Genomic DNA, 27735 nt, shown 5'->3' with positions numbered 1-27735 from the left:
GGCATGCTTTTTCCCACAAGTCGAAAACAAACTAGGGGTCTTTGTGGGCATGCAGACCGATGTCATGCCCGCATCTCACAACCATGGCCAACCCAAAAAAAACTCACACCTCTCTTGTGATTTCCATCCAATGCATAACCAGCTTCCCGCACCGCATTCTTGTGGGCCCAGAGCATGCATCGGTCGGAATTGATGTTGACCGACGTGATCACACAAGAGGGCGACGCTGACGGACACGACCTCTCGAGCGTCACCGCTCAATGCACACATCGCATCCCAAGAAACCAATTCCGACCGTTGTGTCGCGTTGAAGTGGACTAACCGACCCTTCGCATGGCCTGGACACAGCTATTTAAGTCATGCGTCGGCGATGCACACATCAACACTTTATCCTCTCAACCCCTCCTCTTCCCTGAACATCTTCGACTATGACACTGCGATGGAGGTTGCTACTTAAGTAATGGTTCTTCATGCCGGGAGCCGAAGGTGGGATAGTTCTTTGTGAGACGACTCTTGGTGTCGCTGCCCACGCTCTTTGGACCCCTCGGCATCCACAGAGGCCTGCTCCTCCATCAAAGAGGAGTCTCCTCTAAAAGCATGGTTAATAGTATAGCCAAGTGTTGGCTATAAGCAGTCTTATAGCCCATCTTATAGCTAACTTGTCCAATAGTTAGCTATAAAAGAGTACTACTTTTGTTATATATAGTCCATCTTTAATTCTCATAAAACACCTAGGAGCACGTGCTAGAGCTAGCTCTTCACGAAAAGCACGCTTCCCTTCTTTCTCCTCTTCTCTCTCATTCAACTCAACAAAAATATACTCCCTCCGTTCCTAAATATAAGACCTTTTAGAGATTGCACTATAAACTACATACGGATGTACATAGACATATTTTAGAGTATAGATTCACTCATTTTGTTCTGTATGTAGTCTCCTAGTGAAATCCCTAAAAAGTCTTATATTTTAAAACGAATAAAGTAGTATTTTAATCCTTACAACCTGCTGACTATATCTTATTGTACTTGCTCTGACCACGAGAAGGACCACGCGCCACCGCAAGAGCAACATCCTTATCCATGTTCCTCCAACGGTACTTTGAATGACCGGCTCACATATCTATGTCCACGAACTAATCATTTGTCTACGAACGAATGTGTTTGCCGTCGTTGGAGGTGTCCTTATACTTTGCTTTGTTTTGTTATACAAAAGAAAGAAAAGGTTGGCCTCCCCCGCACGAAAGTCCAGAGGCCACGTCCGCCGCCGGTGTGTCCCCACCAGCCACGACGTCCGGACGTGGACGCGCCGGATCAGGCACCGAAAGTTCCGCTCTGCAGTCCGACACCGTCGGACGCACACTACGTTTCCCACTGCACTGCTTGACCGTGCGCGCCGGACGGACCAGGTCGGCCATGAGCACGGTGTTGTCCTGGTCGTCGTTCCACTTCAATGCTCGCGCCGTGACATGGATGGTGGCGTCAAGCGCGGCCAAGAACGCAGCAGGCACGCGAGCTACCCTACCCTACCTTCACCCAGAGCCAGCCCAACCGGAGCAGGCTGGCATATAAAACTGCTCCCCTCCACTCCACCTTTCGTGTTGCTTCGTCTCCTCTCCCATTTGTCCCCGCCTCGCTCTCACGCCGCTCGCGTCACTCCGCGCTCCCACGAACCACCCCCAAATTCCGTCAACGCGCCAACCCCGAGGTATGCTTTCCTCTCCACCCCCTTCCTGAATCGATTTGGTCCGTCGCCCCGATGGATTCCTTCTGATAGATAGATCGCCGCGCCATGTGTCGGCCCTTAGTTTTTCCGGCGGTTCCAGCGATCCTTGCCAAGTTTGTGCTGCTTGCTGTTCTGTTGTCGATGGTATTTGATCATAGGATTGGTATGGTGCCGTTGGTTCCGGCGTAGGATCATATCTGCTTGTTTGCGCAGCGTCCGTTGCTGGTCAAGTCGATGATACTGCACGAGTTCCCTGGTGAGCGAGCGCTGACCACGGGCCGCAGTGTTTTTTCTTCTTCTGTTGACCGCTTCCGGTTCGGGATGACCAGTCAATCGTGTCTTCCGAATTAAAGACGTGATTTCAGAAAGATTGGAGCAATCTCATGATATGTGTGTGCTGCTTTTACCGTGATTGGCGATAATGAAGAAACAAATCTGCTGATGTTTATATAAAAAAAAAATCACCCGCTAATCATACCATACAATACCTGGAGAAATCTTGCGTGATGACTGGCAAATTATCCGTTTGTTATCACCCGTTTCTCTTGGATCCATCTGTATACGAGCAAATCCTTGTGATGCTCAAGACCATGCCCCAGAAGCAGTTACGCAGTTGATCACCCTTTATCGGATTTGATTGAACAAACAGGCTGAAAAATAAAATCCTTCTTTCGCAGAAAAGCGCTTGAGAAATGGCCGAAGAGGATGTCCAGCCGATTGTGTGTGACAATGGCACCGGAATGGTCAAGGTCAGCTGATGCCAATCCTCCTAAATTCAGTTATCCTGTCATGGTGTTAATCCATCCAAAATTCAGATAGCATGTTGAAGTGCAGAGTAGGAGTACATTTCAGCGCGCGAACTGATGATAAATCCTTTCGTGCCAAACCGCAGGCTGGATTCGCCGGCGACGACGCGCCGAGGGCCGTGTTCCCCAGCATCGTGGGGAGGCCGCGGCACACGGGGGTGATGGTGGGCATGGGGCAGAAGGACGCGTACGTGGGCGACGAGGCGCAGTCGAAGCGAGGCATCCTGACGCTCAAGTACCCGATCGAGCACGGCGTGGTGGGCAACTGGGACGACATGGAGAAGATCTGGCACCACACCTTCTACAACGAGCTCCGGGTGGCGCCGGAGGAGCACCCCGTGCTGCTCACGGAGGCGCCCATGAACCCCAAGGCCAACCGGGAGAAGATGACCCAGATCATGTTCGAGACCTTCAACTGCCCCGCCATGTACGTGGCCATCCAGGCCGTGCTGTCCCTCTACGCCAGCGGCCGGACCACCGGCATCGTCATGGACTCGGGCGACGGCGTCAGCCACACCGTCCCCATCTACGAGGGCTTCACGCTCCCCCACGCCATCATCCGGCTGGACCTCGCCGGGCGCGACCTCACCGACGGCCTCATGAAGATCATGACGGAGAGGGGCTACTCCTTCACCACCACCGCCGAGCGGGAAATCGTCAGAGACATCAAGGAGAAGCTCGCCTACGTCGCCCTCGACTACGAGCAGGAGCTGGAGACCGCCAGGACCAGCTCCGCCGTCGAGAAGAACTACGAGCTGCCGGACGGCCAGGTGATCACCATCGGGGCGGAGCGGTTCAGGTGCCCCGAGGTGCTCTTCCAGCCGTCCATGATCGGCATGGAGGCCGCAGGCATCCACGAGGCCACGTACAACTCCATCATGAAGTGCGATGTCGATATCAGGAAGGATCTGTACGGGAATGTCGTGCTCAGCGGGGGTTCCACCATGTTCCCTGGGATCGCCGACCGTATGAACAAGGAGATCACCGCGCTCGCGCCCAGCAGCATGAGGGTGAAGGTGGTCGCTCCGCCGGAGAGGAAGTACAGTGTGTGGATCGGCGGCTCCATTCTCGCCTCCCTCAGTACCTTCCAGCAGGTAGCCATTTTTCTGTCGCATACATAATGTTTTGCTACTGCTCATTTCTCCCCGCGAGACTAATGGCGTCCCCGTATCTTTGTCACAGATGTGGATCTCCAAGGCAGAGTACGACGAAGCTGGCCCGTCGATCGTCCACATGAAGTGCTTCTGATCAGTCCATGGCTTGCCAACCTGTACCTGTCATTCAGTTGCTTGAGGTCCAAATCGCAGATGCTTGAACGTGTCATGGTTTCCACTGCGTCGTGGTTGGCTGAAAGTGTTTTGGTCATGGAACAAATTTGAAAGGTAAGGTCTGATTGATGGTTTCGAACGATTCTGTAGGGCGTCGGGTCAGTTTCAGTGGGTTCACTGAAGGTGGGTTGTTCAGCATGCAGTCTGGGGCATTTCTGTCGGGTTCGGTGATTCAGCTCGTGCGTGTGCTGGAAACCTGAAACAGAGTGTGTGTTTGTTTGCACCACCCCGGCGTGGGTGTTGATTCTTGTACCTTTTGTAGCGGGGGTTCTTGTCAAACTACCTGAAAGCTTATTTTGTTGGTACTTAAGCATTTGTACATTTAAATTATTGAGGGGATTTTATGTTTGTTATGTCTTGTCTTTTGTATATGGAGTACGTACTCTTTTTATATACATGACAATTCATTCAATTCATATATCGAGCTGATACAACCAAATTGGAAGAATGCGTGACCTCTGCATAGCATCATGCACACAAACAACATGCCCAACGCAATCAAACAGAAAATATTGTTTTGGTCGGTTTGATCATATCCCCACCAAATTCTGGTTGTCAAGAAATTTATGCAGAATCGAGGTCATATGATACCCCTACACCAACCACGGCGCCAGAACCATGTCGAGAAATCTATGGAGGTCATACGATATCCCAGCACAAACCACCCCTACACCGGAATATCCACCAACCGCGACCTCCAGCGAACCTCCTGAGACGGTGGCGATCAAAAACTCTTGTACTAGGAGTACTTCCGTATATGGTTATGTTGTACGAGTCGCCTATGCTCCTTCCCCACGGAACCGGATCCTCTAACATCAAGAAGAAAAGTCAGGTAAGCTACAGCCCAAGCTAGTATAAAACAGAGAAGGAAAGTCATGGTCATTGTAGAGAATAATGCATGAAGGCACTAGTAGAAAAGAGGGCCTTGGTTTTAATCGGATCGGAGCAATAGTCTTGGTCACATTACGAACCGGGACTAATGAGAGCACTAGTCCCAGTTCGAGCGATGGGGATGTCGAACGGGGCTCGGCGGGCATCAGTCCCGGTTCAAATGGGACATTTAATCCCGATTGGAGACACCAGCCGGACTAAAGGGGTTGCGGCAGAAGCGGTCTCCAACCGGGACTAAAGACCTATCTTCAGTACCGGTTTTGGACACCTACCGGGACTAAAAGGTTGCCTATATATATCCCCTCGTCCCTATCCCCCCCCCTCTCCTCTGTTTTTCCTCAGAGAAGGTGGGAGGTGTGTGCTAGTTTGTTTTCCTTTCCTATGCACAGGAGGTGTTCGATGAAATGAGTGAGAGCATGATGCCATTGATATGAGGTGCCCGAGCCACACTTAAGCTTTCTCCTCTTTCTTCTCCTGTGTTATTCCTCCAACCTCTCGTCCCCGTTGTCATCGTCGTCGATCGCTCGCGCCGATCTCGTCACTCGCACCATCGTGGTGAGCCTTTTGTTCTTATCTCTTTAAAAAAATCTTACTTGTATGATTTAGATATAGTTACTTGTATAATTTTCTTACATGTATTATTGTTTGTTATTATATAGTGCCATGTTTTTTTATATTCGCCCCGTCAGCTCTCATACGGTCAATGATTCGGATGTGGTATATTATCTTTTATAACTATTTGTGTCATTTAGTGTTTATGACAATTGTCGATCATGTCCCTTTCTTTCACTGGGATTAAGCACCAGAAGATTGGACCCATCACAACGCACCACTCCCAGTGAATATAAATCAATCTCGTTGGCCAAACCAAATGGATAGATCAAAGAGAAATACGAAGCTATAACAATCATGCATAAAAGAATTCATAGAATACTAAATATATATTCATGAATAATCTGATCATAAACCCGCAATTCATCGGATCACAACAAACACACCACAAAAAAGGATTATATCGGATAGATCATTGCGTGAATCGCAATGAACTTTGTATTGAAGATCAAAAAGAGAGAAGAAGCCATTTAGGTACTAACTATGGACAGATAGGTCTGCGATGGACTACTCACATATCATGAAGGGAACAACCTTTTTTCGGGCTCCATCGGACAGTGATCGTGCCGCTTGGACCTAGCACCTTCATATGTAGGTAGGTGTACGATGGTACCGCCATGAACTTTACGTATGCGAGTCTACCAAAGTTTGTGTGGCAACCACTTTGGAGAGTAGCAACCTTGAATTGGATTGTTTCAGTCCAGAAATTGTCTCGTCCCCGAAGACGACCTCGATGTCAATCCATCCCAAAGGAAGAACTCGATGGCTCAGTATGACTCCGTCGTAGCCTAGTCCAATCTCTACAAGCCATGCATGGAAACCCCATCTTCTTCAGGGTGTCGGTGAAGATAATGATGAGGCCACTGCCCCCGTCCATCAGGACGCGTGGGAGGCATCATGCTCCTATGATTGGATCCAACACCAAGGCATGTTTACATGGGTGAACGATGTGTTCAGTGTAATCACTAATGTCGAAGGTCACCATTTCCTCGGATCGCCGTTGTTTGCTTTTTTTGCCAGCGTGTAAGTTCTTGAGATCGCGTGGTTTTGTCGTGTATCCGTCGCCATGAACAAGCAATATGTAAGTTATTGATTTTGTCGTGTATCCGCGTGACAGCCCGATGACGACGTTCCAGAAGATTCCCCTTCTATTCTGTTTTCGTCGTGTGGCTTATTTTATTTGTCGTGTCATCATCGCATCATGCGCATCATCTGCATTGCATCGGCATCTCCGTTGCCGCCAGTTTTCAAAAACTTGCATCCGTTATTAGTTGCCGCTTCTCTTCGCGTTCGTCGTTGTTCGTTCCGAGCCTGACCGCACACGCACGCGCCCGCGACACCGTCGAAACCCTGTTTTAAAAGTGTGCGTTAAACTTTCTCTGATCAGGTTGAGATTTGACGTGCGGTGTTATTTTATTATAGCTAGGCCGCCTGTCGAATTTCGTCGCGATCGGAGTCCGTCTGGTACCCGAACGGTCGACCGTAGCGGCATCGTATTCGGTCTACCGTCGGACGTTTGTCGGTGTTTAAAATTCGTTGCCGCGCCGCACCGTTTCCGGTAATGCTTTGGGTAATCTCAGAGTTGAGGTTTTCCACTAGGGAATCCGACGAGATCGCGAGCTTCGTGATTGAGGATTTCTATGCGGCTTGTGGTAATTTGTGATGGACTAGTTGGAGCACCCCTGCAGGGTTAAATCTTTTCGAAAAGCCATGCCCGCGGTTATGTGGCAACGTGGAAGCTTTGTTTAACACTGGTTCTAGATAACTTGAAGTTAACGTAATTAAAATATGCCAACTGTGTGCGTAACCGTGACTGTCTCTTTCGTGAGTTCTTTCTCCGATCGAGGACACGGTGGGGTTATGTCTGACGTAGGTATGTGTTCAGGATCATTCATTTGATCATCAGTAGTTCACGTCCGTTATGCATAGATCTTCCCCCTCTTATTTCTTGTACTCGTAAGTTAGCCACTAAATATATGCTTAGCCGCTGCTGCAACCTCACCACTTAACCATGCCTCACCCATTAAGCTTTGCTAGTCTTGATACCTTTGGAAATGAGATTGCCGAGTCCCCTGTGGCTCACAGATTACTACAACACCAGTTGCAGGTACAGGTAAAGGTTACTTGACGCGAGCGCGTTGATTGTTCATTTGGAGTTGCTTCTTCTTCTTCTTCTTCATCGATCTAGGATGGGTTCCAGGCCGGCAGCCTGGGATAGCAAGGATGGACGTCGTTCTTATTTTTCTCGTTTGTTTTCGTCCGTAGTCGGACCCTGCTCTTACTCTTGATGATTATGTAATATACTGATGTGACTGTGATGTATCTTGTGGCGAGTGTAAGCCAACTCTGTATATAATATCATCTTTTCAGTACATGTACTTGTAACGATATCCATTCTTGCGACACGACGAGATGCGCTTCTATCCCTGACGAGGCCTTCATGTCAAGTTGAGGATAGGGTCACATCTTGGGCCTGACAAGTTGGTATCAGAGCAGTACCGACCTAGGAGCCGCCTTAATTGATCGAACTTGGCCGAGTCGACTCTAGTGAAAACTACTTTGAGTCTAGTTATATATCAGAGAGTAGGATTCTTTTTTCTCCTCTTCTGTGCTCTGGTGAGGAATCTTGACGTAATAATTTAATTCTACTCCTCTTCTCACTCAATTTTTTTTTAGGATCACGCGGATATTTTTGGAATCTATATGATGCCGATGTGACGGAGTTCTGTCTTGGTGCCTCCTATCTGACTTGATTTTCTTCCGGGGAGTTGAGCTCCAGGGGATTCTTGAGCACATCGTTATCATTCAGATTTCTTAGTATCTCAGAACGAAGGATGTTCGTAATTGCTTCAATACTAGTAGTGGCGAGATAACCCCGATGTCCCTAGTACTGGTACAGATTGTTCGGGAGTACTGCCATACTTTGTATCGTTGTGATCACGAGGGTCTGTCGTAGATGAAGGTCCGAGATTCTGGTCGTGTGTTGACGGATGTGATACAAGTGACGGGTTAGTATAGGAGTTGTGTGAAATACTCCTTGTATCCGTGTACCAGATTGCATGACCAGATATTTCGGGAATTCATAGGTGGGAATTCAAGTAGTTGCTTATAGGACAATCTTCCAACAAATGCATGATGTTAGGTTGGGGTTCGACATCTAGTGGATTCGTTTGTTCACGAACGACTTACAGCGGTACACGTTGTGTCTTAAAGAGTCCTTGTAGCTTGCTACGACTCGGGGACGCTTCGTATGTCGGGTGCACTACCTTGCACTTAATGGCTACTGTAAAATCGAGCCCGTGCGATCCTGTCCACGAAAATATCGGACGAAATCTTCCTCATGAGTTTGTTCTGGCTCGTTTCATAAGCCTCACCCTTTGTTTTGTTGGAATGTGGTAATTCGTGTTGCTTCGATGTCAAGTGGTGATTTCAGATCTTTTCTAAGAGGTGTACTCATATTTTTATGGGTATGCTAATTCTTTTGCTCAAATCAATTCTCTTGTTAATTCTTGTCAACCGGAGTCGCCATATCAATTCCATTTTACCGGTGTGCTTCTCTGCAACTGAATTCAATCTTCTCCAGTTGTTGCAGATCATTCTCTCTTTTCTTTTCGGAGTTCATCTCATCTGTCTCAAGTTGTCTTTGTTTTTCCCCACCCTCCCACCCTTTTCTTCAGTCATTCAATTTTCATCCAAGAGTTTTCTTTTCATTGTGCTTCCGGTGTCTGTTCTTTTCTCTCTTACCCGGTGATTCATCGTGAAGATTCTCACGAGCTTCGTGTCATATTTGTTCATTCTTGGCATCTTTACCGGTGAATTTTATTCAGTTGTCCGTGTTCATCATATCATTTTCATCCTTGTAATTATTTCCTATGTTGGAAATTTTTATCAGTCTATTTTCTTGTTGTTATTTCTCTCTATTCTATCCGGAGCATTGAAGTTATCTCAGAATTCTTGTTCTCAATTCTTTAATTATTTCGGGGTGCTAACCTCATCTAGTTCTCTTCATACCGGTGCAATATCTATCGTTCTAAGAAATCTTTTCATCGGTGGTTTCTTTGAGCGGGCCCATAACCCACAGGTTTTTCCCAGGATCTTTCCTGGCTTTTTTTTTAATCTTTCCCGGAGATCTCTAATTCTTTCAACTATGACGTAAGTATGAATTTCATCAATCATATTCATTCTTCAAGATCTATTTGAATTAACTCTCATATTTGGCTCAATCTTGCATTCTTCTTTATTCCGGAGTGTCTCAGTTATCCTTGGTGCTATTTTTCGTCATCTTTCTCAGCTTGCAAATTCGAAGGAGTGTTTCTCTCAGTCTTGGTCCATACTCTTGGAGATTCATCATTTAAGCTTTGTGGCATTATCTTATTTGTTCCAATCATGAGTAATCCCTTTCGTGCTATCCGGTGCTTCTCTGAGTTGTTTTTATTTCTCGATCCTCCGAAGGCCATCATTTTAGAAGATTCTTCGTTCTCAGCTTTCAGCTTTCATCCTCAATTCTTATCAATTCTTGTCTCTTCGTTCGTCTCTCGATTATCCGGTGTCTTGTTTAAGTTTTTATCTCAGGTGGTTCATGAGCTCTTCATTCGCATGTTTCTCCATTAATTCGTGGTGTTCCCATTCAATTGTGAATTCTTACCGGTGTTTCTTGCAACATTTATTCTATTATGTACTTTATTTATCTCTCTATCTCTTCAAGATTCTTTCAAGAGGAATAAGTTGTATGCTAAATCCGTTGCTTGTCATCAATTAAACTTGATGAAGGATAAGCATAACATAATTATTATTCTTCTTCTTCCTTCTTCCAAGAGATTTCAACTCTTCTTCCGGAGTGGCTCATGATATCAATTCCTTTTTCTCAACTGTTATTATCTTTTATTTTCCGGAGTTCCAAGTTTTCTCAAGAATCTCTTTGTGAAGCTTCATTTAAATCCTGGCAAGGTCATAATCTTATTCTTGTCTACGTTCATATCGTTGCATCGTTCATTTGTATACGGAGGTCTTTCTTGGTGGTTCATCATCATATCAATTCATTCTCAAAGTGTTTTTCAAGATTCTTGTTGCAGAACCTCAAGTATCCTTTCTCTTGCATTTATATGTGCAATTGTTCTTCCTTTATCCTTTGAGGTGGTATTGTAGCATTCTTGTTAGTGTAGGAGCCTCGAAGAGATTTCCTTTCAAGAATGAGATAATTAAATCCACCAATCATATGGTCATGAGATATTTTCAACCCGTGATTTCTTCTTTGAGCTATCTTGGTTTGGATGTCACCTAAAGCTTTTCCTGTGGATTGTTGCTATCATGGTGCTTGTCATTAATCCAAGTTCTCAATGCATCCTCTTGGTGTAAGATTGTTCATATCTTGTTTCTCCCAATCTATCCTTGTTTCTTTTAGTGGTTGTTTGTCACCTCATATTTGTTGAGATGATTTTCATAAGCCCACTACCATCTTGTTCTTTTCGTTGTTGGTTTTCTAACCACTACGTCAATTCTATGACCGGAGGCTCTTCTATTCTATTGTGATGGTAGTTGTCATTCTTTTCTTCATTCTCTTCTTCCACTTGAGCTAGTTCATATTCTCTTGTTCCGGAGGCTTTGTGCTATTGCTCTTTTGGATCAATCTTGTTGTTCAATCAAGATCATGGTGTTTCCTTGCTCTATTTAGCTGTTTCTTATGTTTATTGCCTATTTCTTCCATCTTATCGAATTTTTTGTCCCATTTTCCTACCGAAGTGCTGCCGAAATTTTTCGTGAATTCTTGCTTCCTTCTCATATCATTCCTCAACTCTTTGCGACCTTCAAGGATCATTGGTGTCACTCATTTGTCAAAGAAGCGACTAAGTTTTTACCACTCGTTCTTTCTCATCCTCTCCCCCTTTCATTATGGGATCTCGGGGCGAGATTCTCTTGTAGTGTAGGAGAGTTGTGACAGCCCGATGCCGACGTTCCAGAAGATTCCCCTTCTATTCCGTTTTCGTCGTGTGGCTTATTTTATTTGTCGTGTCATCATCGCATCATGCGCATCATCTGCATTGCATCGGCGTCTCCGTTGCTGCCAGTTTTCAAAAACTTGCATCCGTTATTAGTTGCCGCTTCTCTTCGCGTTCGTCGTTGTTCGTTCCGAGCCTGACCGCACACGCACGCGCCCGCGGCACCGCCGAAACCCTGTTTTAAAAGTGTGCGTTAAACGTTCTCTGATCAGGTTGAGATTTGACGTGCGGTGTTATTTTATTATAGCTAGGCCACCTGTCGAATTTCGTCGCGATCGGAGTCCGTCTGGTACCCGAACGGTCGACCGTAGCGGCATCGTATTCGGTCTACCGTCGGACGTTTGTCGGTGTTTAAAATTCGTTGCCGCGCCGCACCGTTTCTCTCTCTTCCCCGACTAGCGTACTCTATGCGGTCATTTAGCCGACCCCACGTTCGAGTTCGTTCGTTTATGATCGCGTGGGCGAAAACGAGACCGGATTCGGATAATTCTAGCCCCTACGTCTATAAATAGGCAACCACTCCTCTCTCCTCCTCGAAATCCGCGCCACCCCTCAAACCCTAGCCGCCACTGACTCTCTCTCCTCCTCCCCCAGCCGCCGCTAGGGCCCGCCGGCCCGAAGCAGGCCCGCTCGGCCCGAACCAGCCGGCTCCCTGCTCCTCCCACGCAGAGCAGCCGCCCCCAAGCTCGTTGCCTCGTCGGACCCGCGCGCCTGCGCTCCGCCCCGAGCCGGCCGCCGGTGCCTCTAGCAGATGAGATCCAAGCCGCTGGCGTTCCCGTCGACCCTTCGCGGGAGTTCGCCGCTGCGCGCTGTCCACCGGAGCTGCGTCCACTCGAAGGGGTTGCCGCCGGATCCTGCATGCACCGGAGCCGCCGTCCCTGACCTGCGCAGATCTGCCACCCATATCGGCCGCCACCTGGGGCCCCGCGCCGTGCCTCGTTGCGCCGCCCTGCGAGCCGCCGCCAGCCTCGCTCGCCGGAGCGCCGCCTCGTTGCTGCCTCCTGTCAAGTTCGGGACAGAGGCGAGGCCAGCGCTCGGCCTCCCCCCCCCCCCCCCCCCCGTTGACCGCATCGCCCCGCTTGGGCCCGAGCGCCAAGGCCTGGCCCAGCTCGCCCCCTCGGCCTGGCTCCACCCTCGGCCTCCCTCGGCCCAGCAGCGCACCGACCAGGCCAGAGCCCTCCACCGACCAGGCCGAGGCCTGCTAAGGCGAGCAGCCCCCCGAGCCCTCTAATTTTCGTCCATGCACTGTTTAGCTAAATTGATCCTCCAGATTCGGCCCGTTTGCATTTAGGATATTTCTGTGATTAAATAATTTCAGGAATTAATAGATATCTAAAACGTCCATATCTTTTAATCCGTAAGTCGGATCGAGGTGATCTTTATATGGTTTTAGCGTAGAATTTCGCGTAGAATCTGTTTCCACAACTTGCATATTTAGTTGACTTAGTTTTACGTGCCAAACGCCTAGTTTAGCATGCTGTCCCAATAGGGGAACGTCCCGTATTTATTTTTCTTGCGGTCCGGATTGCTCGAGTGCCTTAGGTAAAATGCCTATGTTTTAAGGACCATTATTCCAGGTATTTTAGAGCGGTCATAGGTATTTTTGCATGTATGGTTTGCCGGTAGTTTATTTTTCCCGTGTATAGGTTATTTGTCTCGCTTTTATGTGTCGCTATATTTTGTTGTGCAACCCCACATATTTTATATGTTTCCGGGGTAGTTCTGTGCAATTAGTTTTAGCATTACAGCAAGTTAGTTCGCGAGATATTTTGCTAAGTTGCCCTTTTGTTTAATTCATAGGATTTAATCCGTTCTTCGTTTGACGAAGTTGTCAACTAGAGAGTTGATCTTGGATGTTTTGTTTAGCCCCTGGTATTTTTGGTTGCAATAGAAATGCATGTTTAGGTGTTGTTTGCTTGCCTTCAAGTTGCTAGAAATAGTGTTGATTTGGAGGAGCTGAAATATTTCTAAGTCTGGAATCTGTTATATTTTGTTGCTGTCTTGTCTTGCTTGCATCTTGTGATATGTAGCTCTTTTGAGGTTGGTCCAATGGAGTTAGTTGTACCCCTTGTGTTTCTCTAGCATGCTGTAAACTTTCATGCCATTTGGAGTCCTGTAGCTATAGGTTTTGCTGCTGTCAATATTGCTTCACATCAAAAACTGCACTTTCATGAGTGTAATTTTCACTAAGTGTGAAATAGTGTGTGGGAAGCCATTTTGTGACTTCTTTCCCTAGTGTTCCTTGCTGCCATGCTAGTTGTTGTTAGTTGTTCATAGTAGTGCTTCTTGCCCTTTTCCGTGCCATGCCTTGCTTGTGCATATCGGAGTTGTGTAGCCGTAGTTGTGGGGCGTAGTAAATGCTATGTGACTGATTTTGGCAGATTGTAGTCAGTTCTTGTTTTGCTCGTAGTTTTTGAACCGTAGCTCCGATTTGATCGTGTCCTACATGAAACTTGCTTAGAATCTCGTGTAGTTTCATTTTCTCTTTCTGTTTGTGTGTTTTGAAGTGCTCGTAGCCATCGTTGCACACCTATTGCATTCATGCCATCATATCTTGCGGTGCTTGTAACTTTTGATCCGTAGCTCCGTTGGAGATGATCTCTATGTGTAGATTGCTCGCCATGACGCGTAGAATCACGTGATCCTATTTGTTTTGCTGTTTAACAACCAATTAAATGCATTAGTTCAGATCTGGACAGAATCGTAAATTAACATGTGAGGTCATCTCGGAGGTGCTATATGTCATTTTTGATCTCATTTAAAATGCCTAGATAAGTAGTTTAATTACGCTTCACCTCTTGCATGTTTGACAACATTAATATTGCCGTGTAAATAACCGGAGTGAACTAAATAATTAACGTGGAGTTTCGTCAATTTGCAACTCGTTGCATATTGAACCTCACTTAATGTGTAGTGTTTGATTGTGTGGATTGTCATGCCGTGACTTGCATGTTTTCAGCTGCTCATGCATCATTTGTGTTGTGCATCGTGTGGTGAATTCCGTGTGTCGATTTGTGTTTCCGGTTTGCTTCGTCTTCATAGAGTTCCGCAGCGTGTCGGATTGTGAGGACCCGTTCGACTACGTCGGTTCGTCTGCTTCACGGCGGCATTCTTCTTCCAAGCGGGATCTCAGGCAAGATGATCATTTCCCCAGATACCATTACTATCATTGCCATGCTAGTTTTATCGCTTCTATCGTTTGTGTCTCGTTGCCTACCACATGTTAAATATCAGCCTCTCAACAATGCCATGATTACCCTCAACCTGTTCAACCTAGCAAACCATTGATTGGCTATGTTACCGCTTGCTTAACCCTGTGTTAGCGTTGCTAGTTGCAGGTGCAGTTGCTTCCATGTGACAACATGGGTTCCTTGTCATATCACCATATTTAATGTTATTTAATTTAATGCACCTATATACTTGGTAAAAGGTGGAAGGCTCGGCCTTTCTAGCCGGGTGTTTTGTTCCACCTTTGCCCCCTTAGTTTCGGCTACCGGTGTTATGTTCCATAAACGAGCGCTCCTAACACGATCGGGGTTGTTATGGGGACCCCCTTGATAATTCGTTTTAGATTAAAGCTGGTCTGGCAAGGCCCAACATTGGTTCTACATTTGCCCAACATAATAATTTTATTAATATTGAAATGCATAGGGCGTCATGAACCCGAGGAGTAATTTTACATAAACACGGGGGGCCAGTGCTGATGGTGTTGGTCCCAAACGGTCTGCCTGCGGGGCCACCACGGGGAAACCCGAGATTTGGCACCCGTAGCTAGTTCCATCCGTCGTGTCCTGACAACGAGATACGCGGCTCCTATCGGGATCGTCGACACGTCGGGCGGCCTTGCTGGATTAGTTTTACTTTTGACGAGATATCTTGTGCATCGGGATTCCGGTGATGCTTCGGGTAATCTCAGAGTTGAGGTTTTCCACTAGGGAATCCGACGAGATCGCGAGCTTCGTGATTGAGGATTTCTATGCGGCTTGTGGTAATTTGTGATGGACTAGTTGGAGCACCCCTGCAGGGTTAAATCTTTTCGGAAAGCCGTGCCTGCGGTTATGTGGCAACGTGGAAGCTTTGTTTAACACTGGTTCTAGATAACTTGAAGTTAACGTAATTAAAATATGCCAACTGTGTGCGTAACCGTGACTGTCTCTTTCGTGAGTTCTTTCTCCGATCGAGGACACGGTGGGGTTATGTCTGACGTAGGTATGTGTTCAGGATCATTCATTTGATCATCAGTAGTTCACGTCCGTTATGCATAGATCTTCCCCCTGTTATTTCTTGTACTCGTAAGTTAGCCACTAAATATATGCTTAGCCGCTGCTGCAACCTCACCACTTAACCATGCCTCACCCATTAAGCTTTGCTAGTCTTGATACCTTTGGAAATGAGATTGCCGAGTCCCCTGTGGCTCACAAATTACTACAACACCAGTTGCAGGTACAGGTAAAGGTTACTTGACGCGAGCGCGTTGATTGTTCATTTGGAGTTGCTTCTTCTTCTTCTTCTTCATCGATCTAGGATGGGTTCCAGGCCGGCAGCCTGGGATAGCAAGGATGGACGTCGTTCTTATTTTTCTCGTTTGTTTTCGTCCGTAGTCGGACCCTGCTCTTACTCTTGATGATTATGTGATGTACTTATGTGACTCTGATGTAGCTTGTGGCGAGTGTAAGCCAACTCTGTATATAATCTCATCTTTTCAATACATGTACTTGTAACGATATCCATTCTTGCGACACGACGAGATGCGCTTCTATCCCTGACGAGGCCTTCGTGTCAAGTTGAGGATAGGGTCGCATCTTGGGCCTGACAAGTTGGTATCAGAGCAGTACCGACCTAGGAGCCCCCTTAATTGATCGAACTTGGCCGAGTCGAGTCTAGTGAAAACTACTTTGAGTCTAGTTATATATCGGAGAGTAGGATTCTTTTTTCTCCTCTTCTATGCTCTAGTGAGGAATCTTGACGTAATAATTTAATTCTACTCCTCTTCTCACTCAATTTTTTTTTAGGATCACGCGGATATTTTTGGAATCTATATGATGCCGATGTGACGGAGTTCTGTCTTGGTGCCTCCTGTCTGACTTGATTTTCTTCCGGGGAGTTGAGCTCCAGGGGATTCTTGAGCACATCGTTATCATTCAGATTTCTTAGTATCTCAGAACGAAGGATGTTCGTAATTGCTTCAATACTAGTAGTGGCGAGATAACCCCGATGTCCCTAGTACTGGTACAGATTGTTCGGTAGTACTGCCATACTTTGTATCATTGTGATCACGAGGGTCTGTCGTAGATGAAGGTCCGAGATTCTGGTCGTGTGTTGACGGATGTGATACAAGTGACGGGTTAGTATAGGAGTTGTGTGAAATACTCCTTGTATCCGTGTACCAGATTGCATGACCAGATATTTCGGGAATTCATAGGTGGGAATTCAAGTAGTTGCTTATAGGACAATCTTCCAACAAATGCATGATGTCAGGTTGGGGTTCGACATCTAGTGGATTCGTTTGTTCACGAACGACTTACAGCGGTACACGTTGTGTCTTAAAGAGTCCTTGTAGCTTGCTACGACTCGGGGACGCTTCGTATGTCGGGTGCACTACCTTGCACTTAATGGCTACTGTAAAATCGAGCCCGTGCGATCCTGTCCACGAAAATATCGGACGAAATCTTCCTCATGAGTTTGTTCTGGCTCGTTTCATAAGCCTCACCCTTTGTTTTGTTGGAATGTGGTAATTCGTGTTGCTTCGATGTCAAGTGGTGATTTCAGATCTTTTCTAAGAGGTGTACTCATATTTTTATGGGTATGCTAATTCTTTTGCTCAAATCAATTCTCTTGTTAATTCTTGTCAACCGGAGTCGCCATATCAATTCCATTTTACCGGTGTGCTTCTCTGCAACTGAATCCAATCTTCTCCAGTTGTTGCAGATCATTCTCTCTTTTCTTTTCAGAGTTCATCTCATCTGTCTCAAGTTGTCTTTGTTTTTCCCCACCCTCCCACCCTTTTCTTCAGTCATTCAATTTTCATCCAAGAGTTTTCTTTTCATTGTGCTTCCGCTGTCTGTTCTTTTCTCTCTTACCCGGTGATTCATCGTGAAGATTCTCACGAGCTTCGTGTCATATTTGTTCATTCTTGTCATCTTTACCGGTGAATTTTATTCAGTTGTCCGTGTTCATCATATCCTTTTCATCCTTGTAATTATTTCCTATGTTGGAAATTTTTATCAGTCTATTTTCTTGTTGTTATTTCTCTCTATTCTATCCGGAGCGTTGAAGTTATCTTAGAATTCTTGTTCTCAATTCTTTAATTATTTCGGGGTGCTAACCTCATCTAGTTCTCTTCATACTGGTGCAATATCTATCGTTTTAAGAAATCTTTTCATCGGTGGTTTCTTTGAGCAGGCCCATAACCCACATGTTTTTCCCAGGATCTTTCCTGGCTTTTTTTAATCTTTCCCGGAGATCTCTAATTCTTTCAACTATGACGTAAGTATGAATTTCATCAGTCATATTCATTCTTCAAGATCTATTTGAATTAACTCTCATATTTGGCTCAATCTTGCATTCTTCTTTATTCCGAAGTGTCTCAGTTATCCTTGGTGCTGTTTTTCGTCATCTTTCTCAGCTTGCAAATTCGAAGGAGTGTTTCTCTCAGTCTTGGTCCATACTCTTGGATATTCATCATTTAAGCTTTGTGGCATTATCTTATTTGTTCCAATCATGAGTAATCCCTTTCGTGCTATCCGGTGCTTCTCTGAGTTGTTTCTATTTCTCGATCCCCCGAAGGCCATCATTTTAGAAGATTCTTCGTTCTCAGCTTTCAGCTTTCATCCTCAATTCTTATCAATTCTTGTCTCTTCGTTCGTCTCTCGATTATCCGGTGTCTTGTTTAAGTTTTTATCTCAGGTGGTTCATGAGCTCTTCATTCGCATGTTTCTCCATTAATTCGTGGTGTTCCCATTCAATTGTGAATTCTTACCGGTGTTTCTTGCAACATTTCTTCTATTATGTACTTTATTTATCTCTCTATCTCTTCAAGATTCTTTCAAGAGGAATAAGTTGTATGCTAAATCCGTTGCTTGTCATCAATTAAACTTGATGAAGGATAAGCATAACATAATTCTTATTCTTCTTCTTCCTTCTTCCAAGAGATTTCAACTCTTCTTCCGGAGTGGCTCATGATATCAATTCCTTTTTCTCAACTGTTATTATCTTTTATTTTCCGGAGTTCCAAGTTTTCTCAAGAATCTCTTTGTGAAGCTTCATTTAAATCCTGGCAAGGTCATAATCCTATTCTTGTCTACCTTCATATCGTTGCATCATTCATTTGTATACTGAGGTCTTTCTTGGTGGTTCATCATCATATCAATTCATTCTCAAAGTGTTCTTCAAGATTCTTGTTGCAGAACCTCAAGTATCCTTTCTCTTGCATTTATATGTGCAATTGTTCTTCCTTTATCCTTTGAGGTGGTATTGTAGCATTCTTGTTAGTGTAGGAGCCTCGAAGAGATTTCCTTTCAAGAATGAGATAATTAAATCCACCAATCATATGGTCATGAGATATTTTCAACCCGTGATTTCTTCTTTGAGCTATCTTGGTTGGATGTCACCTAAAGCTTTTCCTATGGATTGTTGCTATCATGGTGCTTGTCATTAATCCAAGTTCTCAATGCATCCTCTTGGTGTAAGATTGTTCATATCTTGTTTCTCCCAATCTATCCTTGTTTCTTTTAGTGGTTGTTTGTCACCTCATATTTGTTGAGATGATTTTCATAAGCCCACTACCATCTTGTTCTTTTCGTTGTTGGTTTTCTAACCACTACGTCAATTCTATGACCGGAGGCTCTTCTATTCTATTGTGATGGTAGTTGTTATTCTTTTCTTCATTCTCTTCTTCCGCTTGAGCTAGTTCATATTCTCTTGTTCCGGAGGCTTTGTGCTATTGCTCTTTTGGATCAATCTTGTTGTTCAATCAAGATCATGGTGTTTCCTTGCTCTATTTAGTTGTTTCTTATGTTTATTGCCTATTTCTTCCATCTTATCGAATTTTTTGTCCCATTTTCCTACGAAGTGCTGCCGAAATTTTCCGTGAATTCTTGCTTCCTTCTCATATCATTCCTGATCTCTTTGCGAGCTTCAAGGATCGTTGGTGTCACTCCTTTGTCAAAGAAGCGACTAAGTTTTTACCACTCGTTCTTTCTCATCCTCTCCCCCTTTCATTCTGGGATCTCGGGGCAAGATCCTCTTCTAGTGTAGGAGAGTTGTGAGAGCCTGATGCCGACGTTCTAGAAGATTCCCCTTCTATTCCGTTTTCGTCGTGTGGCTTATTTTATTTGTCATGTCATCATCGCATCATGCATCATCTGCATTGCATCGGCATCTTCGTTGCCGCCAGTTTCAAAAACTTATTAGTTGCCGCTTCTCTTCGCGTTCGTCGTTGTTCATTCCGAGCATGACCGCACACGCACGCGCCCGCGGCACCATCGAAACCCTATTTTAAAAGTGTGCGTTAAACTTTCTCTGATCAGGTTGAGATTTGACGTGCGGTGTTATTTTATTATAGCTAGGCCGCCTGTCGAATTTCGTCGCGATCGGAGTCCGTCTGGTACCCGAACGGTCGACCGTAGCGGCACCGTATTCGGTCTACCGTCGGACGTTTGTCGGTGTTTAAAATTTGTTGCCGCGCCGCACCGTTTCCCTCTCTTCCCTGACTAGCGTACTCTATGCGGTCATTTAGCCGACCCCACGTTCGAGTTCGTTCGTTTATGATCGCGTGGGCGAAAACGGGACCGGATTCGGATAATTCTAGCCCCTACGTCTATAAATAGGCAACCACTCCTCTCTCCTCCTCGAAATCCGCGCCACCCCTCAAACCCTAGCCGCCACTGACTCTCTCTAATCCTCCCCCAGCCGCCGCTAGGGCCCGCCGGCCCGAACCAGCCGGCTCCCTGCTCCTCCCACGCAGAGCAGCCGCCCCCGAGCTCGTTGCCTCGTTGGACCCGCGCGCCAGCGCTCCGCCCCGAGCCGGCCGCCGGTGCCTCTAGCAGATGAGATCCAAGCCGCTGGCGTTCCCGTCGACCCTTCGCCGGAGTTCGCCGCTGCGCGCTGTCCACCGGAGTTGCGTCCACTCGAAGGGGTTGCCGCCGGATCCTGCATGAACTGGAGCCGTCGTCCCTGACCTGCGCAGATCTGCCACCCATATCGGCCGCCACCTGGGGGCCCGCGCCGTGCCTCGTTGCGCCGCCCTGCGAGCCGCCGCCAGCCTCGCTCGCCGGAGCGCCGCCTCGTTGCTGCCTCCTGTCAAGTTCGGGACAGAGGCGAGGCCAGCGCTCGGCCTCCCCCCCCCCCCCCCCCCCCCGTTGACCGCATCGCCCCGCTTGGGCCCGAGCGCCAAGGCCTGGCCCAGCTCGCCCCCTCGGCCTGGCTCCACTCGAGGCCTCCCTCGGCCCAGCAGCGCACCGACCAGGCCAGAGCCCTCCACCGACCAGGCCGAGGCCTGCTAAGGTGAGCAGCCCCCCGAGCCCTCTAATTTTCGCCCATGCACTGTTTAGCTAAATTGCGCCTCCAGATTTGGCCCGTTTGCATTTAGGATATTTCTGTGATTAAATAATTTCAGGAATTAATAGATATTTAAAACGTCCGTATCTTTTAATCCGTAAGTCGGATCGAGGTGATCTTTACATGGTTTTAGCGTAGAATTTCGCGTAGAATCTGTTTCCACAACTTGCATATTTAGTTGACTTAGTTTTACGTGCCAAACGCCTAGTTTAGCATGCTGTCCCAATAGGGGAACGTCCCGTATTTATTTTTCTTGCGGTCCGGATTGCTCGAGTGCCTTAGGTAAAATGCCTATGTTTTAAGGACCATTATTCCAGGTATTTTAGAGCGGTCATAGGTATTTTTGCATGTATGGTTTGCCGGTAGTTTATTTTTCCCGTGTATAGGTTATTTGTCTCGCATTTATGTGTGGCTATATTTTGTTGTGCAACCCCACATATTTTATATGTTTCCGGGGTAGAAAAATCCCATGGATTTTTCTGTGCAATTAGTTTTAGCATTACAGAAAGTTAGTTCACGAGATATTTTGCTAAGTTGCCCTTTTGTTTAATTCATAGGATTTAATCCGTTCTTCGTTTGACGGAGTTGTCAACTAGAGAGTTGATCTTGGATGTTTTGTTTAGCCCCTCGTATTTTTGGTTGCAATAGAAATGCATGTTTAGGTGTTGTTTGCTTGCCTTCAAGTTGCTAGAAATAGTGTTGATTTGGAGGAGCTGAAATATTTCTAAGTCTGGAATCTGTTATATTTTGTTGTTGTCTTGTCTTGCTTGCATCTTGTGATATGTAGCTCTTTTGAGGTTGGTCCAATGGAGTTAGTTGTACCCCTTGTGTTTCTCTAGCATGCTGTAAACTTTCATGCCATTTGGAGTCCTGTAGCTATATGTTTTGCTGCTGTCAATATTGCTTCACATCGAAAACTGCACTTTCATGAGTGTAATTTTCACTAAGTGTGAAATAGTGTGTGGGAAGCCATTTTGTGACTTCTTTCCCTAGTGTTCCTTGCTGCCATGCTAGTTGTTGTTAGTTGTTCGTAGTAGTGCTTCTTGCCCTTTTCCGTGCCATGCCTTGCTTGTGCATACCGGAGTTGTGTAGCCGTAGTTGTGGGGCGTAGTAAATGCTATGTGGCTGATTTTGGCAGATTGTAGTCAGCTCTTGTTTTGCTCGTAGTTTTTGAACCGTAGCTCCGATTTGATCGTGTCCTACATGAAACTTGCTTAGAATCTCGTGTAGTTTCATTTTCTCTTTCTGTTTGTGTGTTTTGAAGTGCTCGTAGCCATCGTTGCACACCTATTGCATTCATGCCATCATATCTTGCGGTGCTTGTAACTATTGATCCGTAGCTCCGTTGGAGATGATCTCTATGTGTAGATTGCTCGCCATGACGCGTAGAATCACGTGAACCTATTTGTTTTGTTGTTTAACAACCAATTAAATGCATTAGTTCAGATCTGGACAGAATCGTAAATTAACATGTGAGGTCATCTCGGAGGTGCTATATGTCATTTCTGATCTCATTTAAAATGCCTAGATAAGTAGTTTAATTACGCTTCACCTCTTGCATGTTTGACAACATTAATATTGCCGTGTAAATAACCGGAGTGAACTAAATAATTAACGTGGAGTTTTGTCAATGTGCAACTCGTTGCATATTGAACCTCACTTAATGTGTACTGTTTGATTGTGTGCATTGTCATGTCGTGACTTGCATGTTTTCAGCTGCTCATGCATCATTTGTGTTGTGCATCGTGTGGTGAATTCCGTGTGTCGATTTGTGTTTCCGGTTTGCTTCGTCTCGATAGAGTTCCGCAGCGTGTCGGATTGTGAGGACCCGTTCGACTACGTCGGTTCGTCCGCTTCACGGAGGCATTCTTCTTCCAAGCGGGATCTCAGGCAAGATGATCATTTCCCCAGATACCATTACTATCATTGCCATGCTAGTTTTATCGCTTCTATCGTTTGTGTCTTGTTGCCTACCACATGTTAAATATCAGCCTCTCAACAATGCCATGATTACCCTCAACCTGTTCAACCTAGCAAACCACTGATTGGCTGTGTTACCGCTTGCTTAACCCTGTGTTAGCATTGCTAGTTGCAGGTGCAGTTGCTTCCATGTGACAACATGGGTTCCTTGTCATATCACCATATTTAATGCTATTTAATTTAATGCACCTATATACTTGGTAAAAGGTGGAAGGCTCGGCCTTTCTAGCCTGGTGTTTTGTTCCACCTTTGCCCCCTTAGTTTCGTCTACCGGTGTTATGTTCCATAAACGAGCGCTCCTAACACGATCGAGGTTGTTATGGGGACCCCCTTGATAATTCGTTTTAGATTAAAGCTGGTCTGGCAAGGCCCAACATTGGTTCTACATTTGCCCAACATAATAATTTTATTAATATTGAAATGCATAGGGCGTCATGAACCCGAGGAGTAATTTTACATAAACACGGGGGGCCAGTGCTGATGGTGTTGGTCCCAAACGGTCTGCCTGCGGGGCCACCACGGGGAAACCCGAGGTTTGGCACCCGTAGCTAGTTCCATCCGTCGTGTCCTGAGAACGAGATACGCGGCTCCTATCGGGATCGTCGACACGTCGGGCGGCCTTGCTGGATTAGTTTTACTTTTGACGAGATATCTTGTGCATCGGGATTCCGGTGATGCTTTGGGTAATCTCAGAGTTGAGGTTTTCCACTAGGGAATCCGACGAGATCGCGAGCTTCGTGATTGAGGATTTCTATGCGGCTTGTGGTAATTTGTGATGGACTAGTTGGAGCACCCCTGCAGGGTTAAATCTTTTCGGAAAGTCGTGCCCGCGGTTATGTGGCAACGTGGAAGCTTTGTTTAACACTGGTTCTAGATAACTTGAAGTTAACGTAATTAAAATATGCCAACTGTGTGCATAACCGTGACTGTCTCTTTCGTGAGTTCTTTCTCCGATCGAGGACACGGTGGGGTTATGTCTGACGTAGGTATGTGTTCAGGATCATTCATTTGATCATCAGTAGTTCACGTCCGTTATGCGTAGATCTTCCCCCTCTTATTTCTTGTACTCGTAAGTTAGCCACTAAATATATGCTTAGCCGCTGCTGCAACCTCACCACTTAACCATGCCTCACCCATTAAGCTTTGCTAGTCTTGATACCTTTGGAAATGAGATTGCTGAGTCCCGTGTGGCTCACAGATTACTACAACACCAGTTGCAGGTACAAGTAAAGGTTACTTGACGCGAGCACGTTGATTGTTCATTTGGAGTTGCTTCTTCTTCTTCTTCATCATCGATCTAGGATGCGTTCGAGGCCGGCAGCCTGGGATAGCAAGGATGAACGTCGTTCTTATATTTCTCGTTTGTTTTCGTCCGTAGTCGGACCCTGCTCTTACTCTTGATGATTATGTGATGTACTGATGTGACTCTGATGTAGCTTGTGGCGAGTGTAAGCCAACTCTGTATATAATCTCATCTTTTCAGTACATGTACTTGTAACGATATCCATTCTTGCGACACGACGAGATGCGTTTCTATCCCTGACGAGGCCTTCGTGTCAAGTTGAGGATAGGGTCGCATCTTGGGCCTGACAAATCCGTCACCGTGAATATCATTTTCATCGAGATCGCGTGGGTCGAGGAAGTCCCAATCCTCTCTTTCTACGCGACAATCCACACATATTTCCTCGCGATGTGATACGAGTCAGGGAAGGTCGCTCGGCCTCTCCCTATTTGTTAAATACGAACTCGATCGTCCCGAAGCGCATGTAGTCAACATAGGATGGATGAGAAACCTTAAAAAGTCACACTGACTCGTCGATGACCTGCTCAAAAGAGCCAAACATCAAGGTCTAGCCCAACGTGAATTTGCCGTCCCATATGGATATCCGCACCGGGTCAGATCTCCGACGAGTGTGGCATGTGCATGGCGCGCCAACTGATGGTGCATAATACAGTCAGATCCCTTGGTAGGGTTCCCAACGAGGTCGGAAGTACCGAGACGGAGCCCGCACACACAAGTTATCTAGGTTTTGGCCTCCGAGAGCAATACCTACATCTGATTCCTTTTGTTATTCACGGAGATGGGATACCTTGTGCGAGGGATTACAATGGGGTTAGGGTTTGCTACCGCGAGTTACCTATCTGTGATTAGATGCCCAAGGAATTCCTCTACCTCCCCTTATATAAACTCGGGAGGTTAGGATTTTATATGGGAGATGCAATCATGTCCGTCACCCTCCTTGTCTTGAGGAGCAAGTAACGACAAGGTCGGTTCCGCCCTTGTTGCCCCCCCGGGATTTGGCTCATCTCTCCACTTGATCCGGCTCGATTAGCCACCCTTGGGGTCTTGACCCCGTCAAGGGGAATCGTGTATTTGTGTAGATCGCATCGCATGTCTGCCTTTGTGGCTGCTGGCGAGAGTCGAGTAGTGTGTTCGCTCTATGTAGCATCTTGGTAAATTATCTCACGTTTATCCGTATATGTGACAACCAAACATGAATTGAAATGGGTTGTAGTTCCATTTAAGTTCAACAATTTCTCCAAAGCTCATTCCATCTCCACATGAATTTGAATCGAGACACTGATTTCGGCCAATCAAATTCCAACATCCAAACATAGACATACCGGTTTGCATGTTTTTAGTTGCTGTAAAATTCAATATGAAAGATATTCCGTTTTGACATTTTGAAATTACTCCCTAGGTGGAGCGTTATTAGTCCTTGCATGATTAATTATTGGTTACAAATTTAACTAACAAGATATAAGTGATACGCCATACATTTCAGACTGTTGAAATCAAATTAAAAGAAAGTATCTAACGATAATATTTTGCTCCGCATAACTGATGTGTTTTATATTAGTCCAGTTTACATCAACACAAAACATGAAGGGATTTATTGCCATCTGCCAGCTGATAACAATGTGCGCGTCCGTCGTCTCCGTGATCATGAGATTTATCTCGATCGAATGGCCCAAGAAGCAACTTGGTTTTGCAACTGAGCCGTTGTTGCAATTTTTTCCAACGTAACAACTAGTGTGTTGCACGATCTGGATCTCACGCAAATCTTTGACCACTTCCACATCTTCTTTACCATTTCATCGCGGGGCAGCATCACCATAACGGGGTGGTCCCGGTTTGTCATGAGTCAAGGATCCGGTGCGGTTGTCGCTGTGGTGCGTCGTTGCAACCGGAGGTTGGGTCCGGTCATCGTCGTGGTGTGTCATTGCAACCGGTGGTTAGGCGCGGTCGTCGTAGTGGTACTTGCTGCCCGCCTCCACCAAGTGTGTCAGCCGTGCGCGCTGCACCCACCTCGTCGTGGAGAGGAGGATGTCATGAGGCGACCTCGTCGATGGTCCGACGCTCGTCGACGGCGATGGGGCCGCTCCTGCCTCAATACCGTTTGACGGGAGCTTGTGGCGAACGTCGTTGGTCTTTTTCTCCAACATCCTCCTGGTTGCATTTTTTTTTGCAACATTTGTGATGTTGCAAAACTTTCTTCGATAACATTTGTATAAAGGTGAAGTATATTATTTTTTACAACACTAGCTCTATTCAAAAAAATCTATATCAATACCTATTTTGCTAAAGTTCCACAACATAAATTCTGTTACAAACTTCAAACGCAACATCATTTTTGTTGTGAAGCTTGCAATTAAATCTAACCATTCTTCGTGTTGAATTTTATGATTCGTCGAAAAAAAATCTACTGACCAACGCGTAGCGTCGTCCAAACATGAAGGGATGGTAAACTCGGAAGGAAGAAAATGCTCGGACCACGTGTCATTCACCGCAAACGCTATACCGTACCAGACCCGCGGGCAGACTAGCTAATCAGAAATTCAGATTTGTGGAGTCCTCGCCAACGATCCGCGTGACACCACACGCCCTGTCAGTCCCCAGCCAATCAGAAACCGGCAACCCCCTTGCCACGGATCGCGCCCCCACGATCCGCGTGCTCCACCCCAAGAACCAATCCCAACCGCCCATCCGCCATCAATCCAACGGTCCAAACTCATCTTCCCTCCCCTCGACCCCGCCACAGCTCCCAAAATTTCCCAGTCTCCCGCCGGCTCCTCCCCTACATAAGCGCCCCCATCCTCTCCATCCCATCTCACCCAACTCCCAAATCCCCCTAGCAAACAACCACCGAGCCAGCCTCTCCTCCTCCATCCCACCCCGAAGCAATGGCGCGCACCAAGCAGACGGCGAGGAAGTCGACCGGCGGCAAGGCGCCGAGGAAGCAGCTGGCGACCAAGGCGGCGCGCAAGTCGGCCCCGGCCACCGGCGGCGTGAAGAAGCCCCACCGCTTCCGCCCCGGCACCGTGGCGCTCCGGGAGATCCGCAAGTACCAGAAGAGCACGGAGCTGCTGATCCGCAAGCTGCCGTTCCAGCGCCTGGTGCGGGAGATCGCGCAGGACTTCAAGACCGACCTCCGCTTCCAGAGCTCCGCCGTGTCCGCGCTCCAGGAGGCCGCCGAGTCGTACCTCGTCGGGCTCTTCGAGGACACCAACCTCTGCGCCATCCACGCCAAGCGCGTCACCATCATGCCCAAGGACATCCAGCTCGCCCGCCGCATCCGCGGGGAGAGGGCCTAGGCTCTGCTCGCGACGCAGGAACTAGCAGTAGCCGTGTGCGTTATCAGAGAGTCGTACCGTGTGGTGTGGTGTTCCAGTCTCACAGCTTGGTGGTGTAATTTAACGTTCTCCTGTCTGCTCTCGTCGTGGTCTTGCCATATGTAGCTCCTTGCTGCGATGAATTATCAATGAAGAGTGCAGTTATCGTCATCTGAATCTCATTTCAGTGTTCATTTTTTCTGAATCTCGTTTCAGCATTCACTTTTCGG

General features: G+C 46.6%; 2 protein-coding genes across 2 annotated transcripts; both read left to right on the top strand.

Annotated features, from left to right (window-relative positions):
- The first annotated feature begins 1579 nt into the window (after positions 1–1579).
- Positions 1580–4207, top strand: LOC123444811 (actin-7-like). The gene is made up of 4 exons (XM_045121659.1): positions 1580–1702; positions 2398–2469; positions 2613–3620; positions 3709–4207. The coding sequence occupies exons 2-4, from the start codon at positions 2413–2415 to the stop codon at positions 3772–3774; spliced, it is 1131 nt and encodes a 376-aa protein (XP_044977594.1). The 5' UTR covers positions 1580–1702; positions 2398–2412; the 3' UTR covers positions 3775–4207.
- A 22799-nt stretch (positions 4208–27006) lies between these two features.
- LOC123444810 (histone H3.2-like) lies at positions 27007–27676 on the top strand. The gene has a single exon (XM_045121658.1). The coding sequence runs from the start codon at positions 27077–27079 to the stop codon at positions 27485–27487; it is 411 nt and encodes a 136-aa protein (XP_044977593.1). The 5' UTR covers positions 27007–27076; the 3' UTR covers positions 27488–27676.
- The last annotated feature ends 59 nt before the right edge of the window (positions 27677–27735 follow it).

The sequence above is a fragment of the Hordeum vulgare genome, chromosome 3H (assembly GCF_904849725.1).
Source record: "Hordeum vulgare subsp. vulgare chromosome 3H, MorexV3_pseudomolecules_assembly, whole genome shotgun sequence".
NCBI lineage: Eukaryota > Viridiplantae > Streptophyta > Magnoliopsida > Poales > Poaceae > Hordeum > Hordeum vulgare.
Note: the sequence above shows the minus strand (reverse complement) of the source record. Positions and strands in the feature narration are given on the sequence as shown.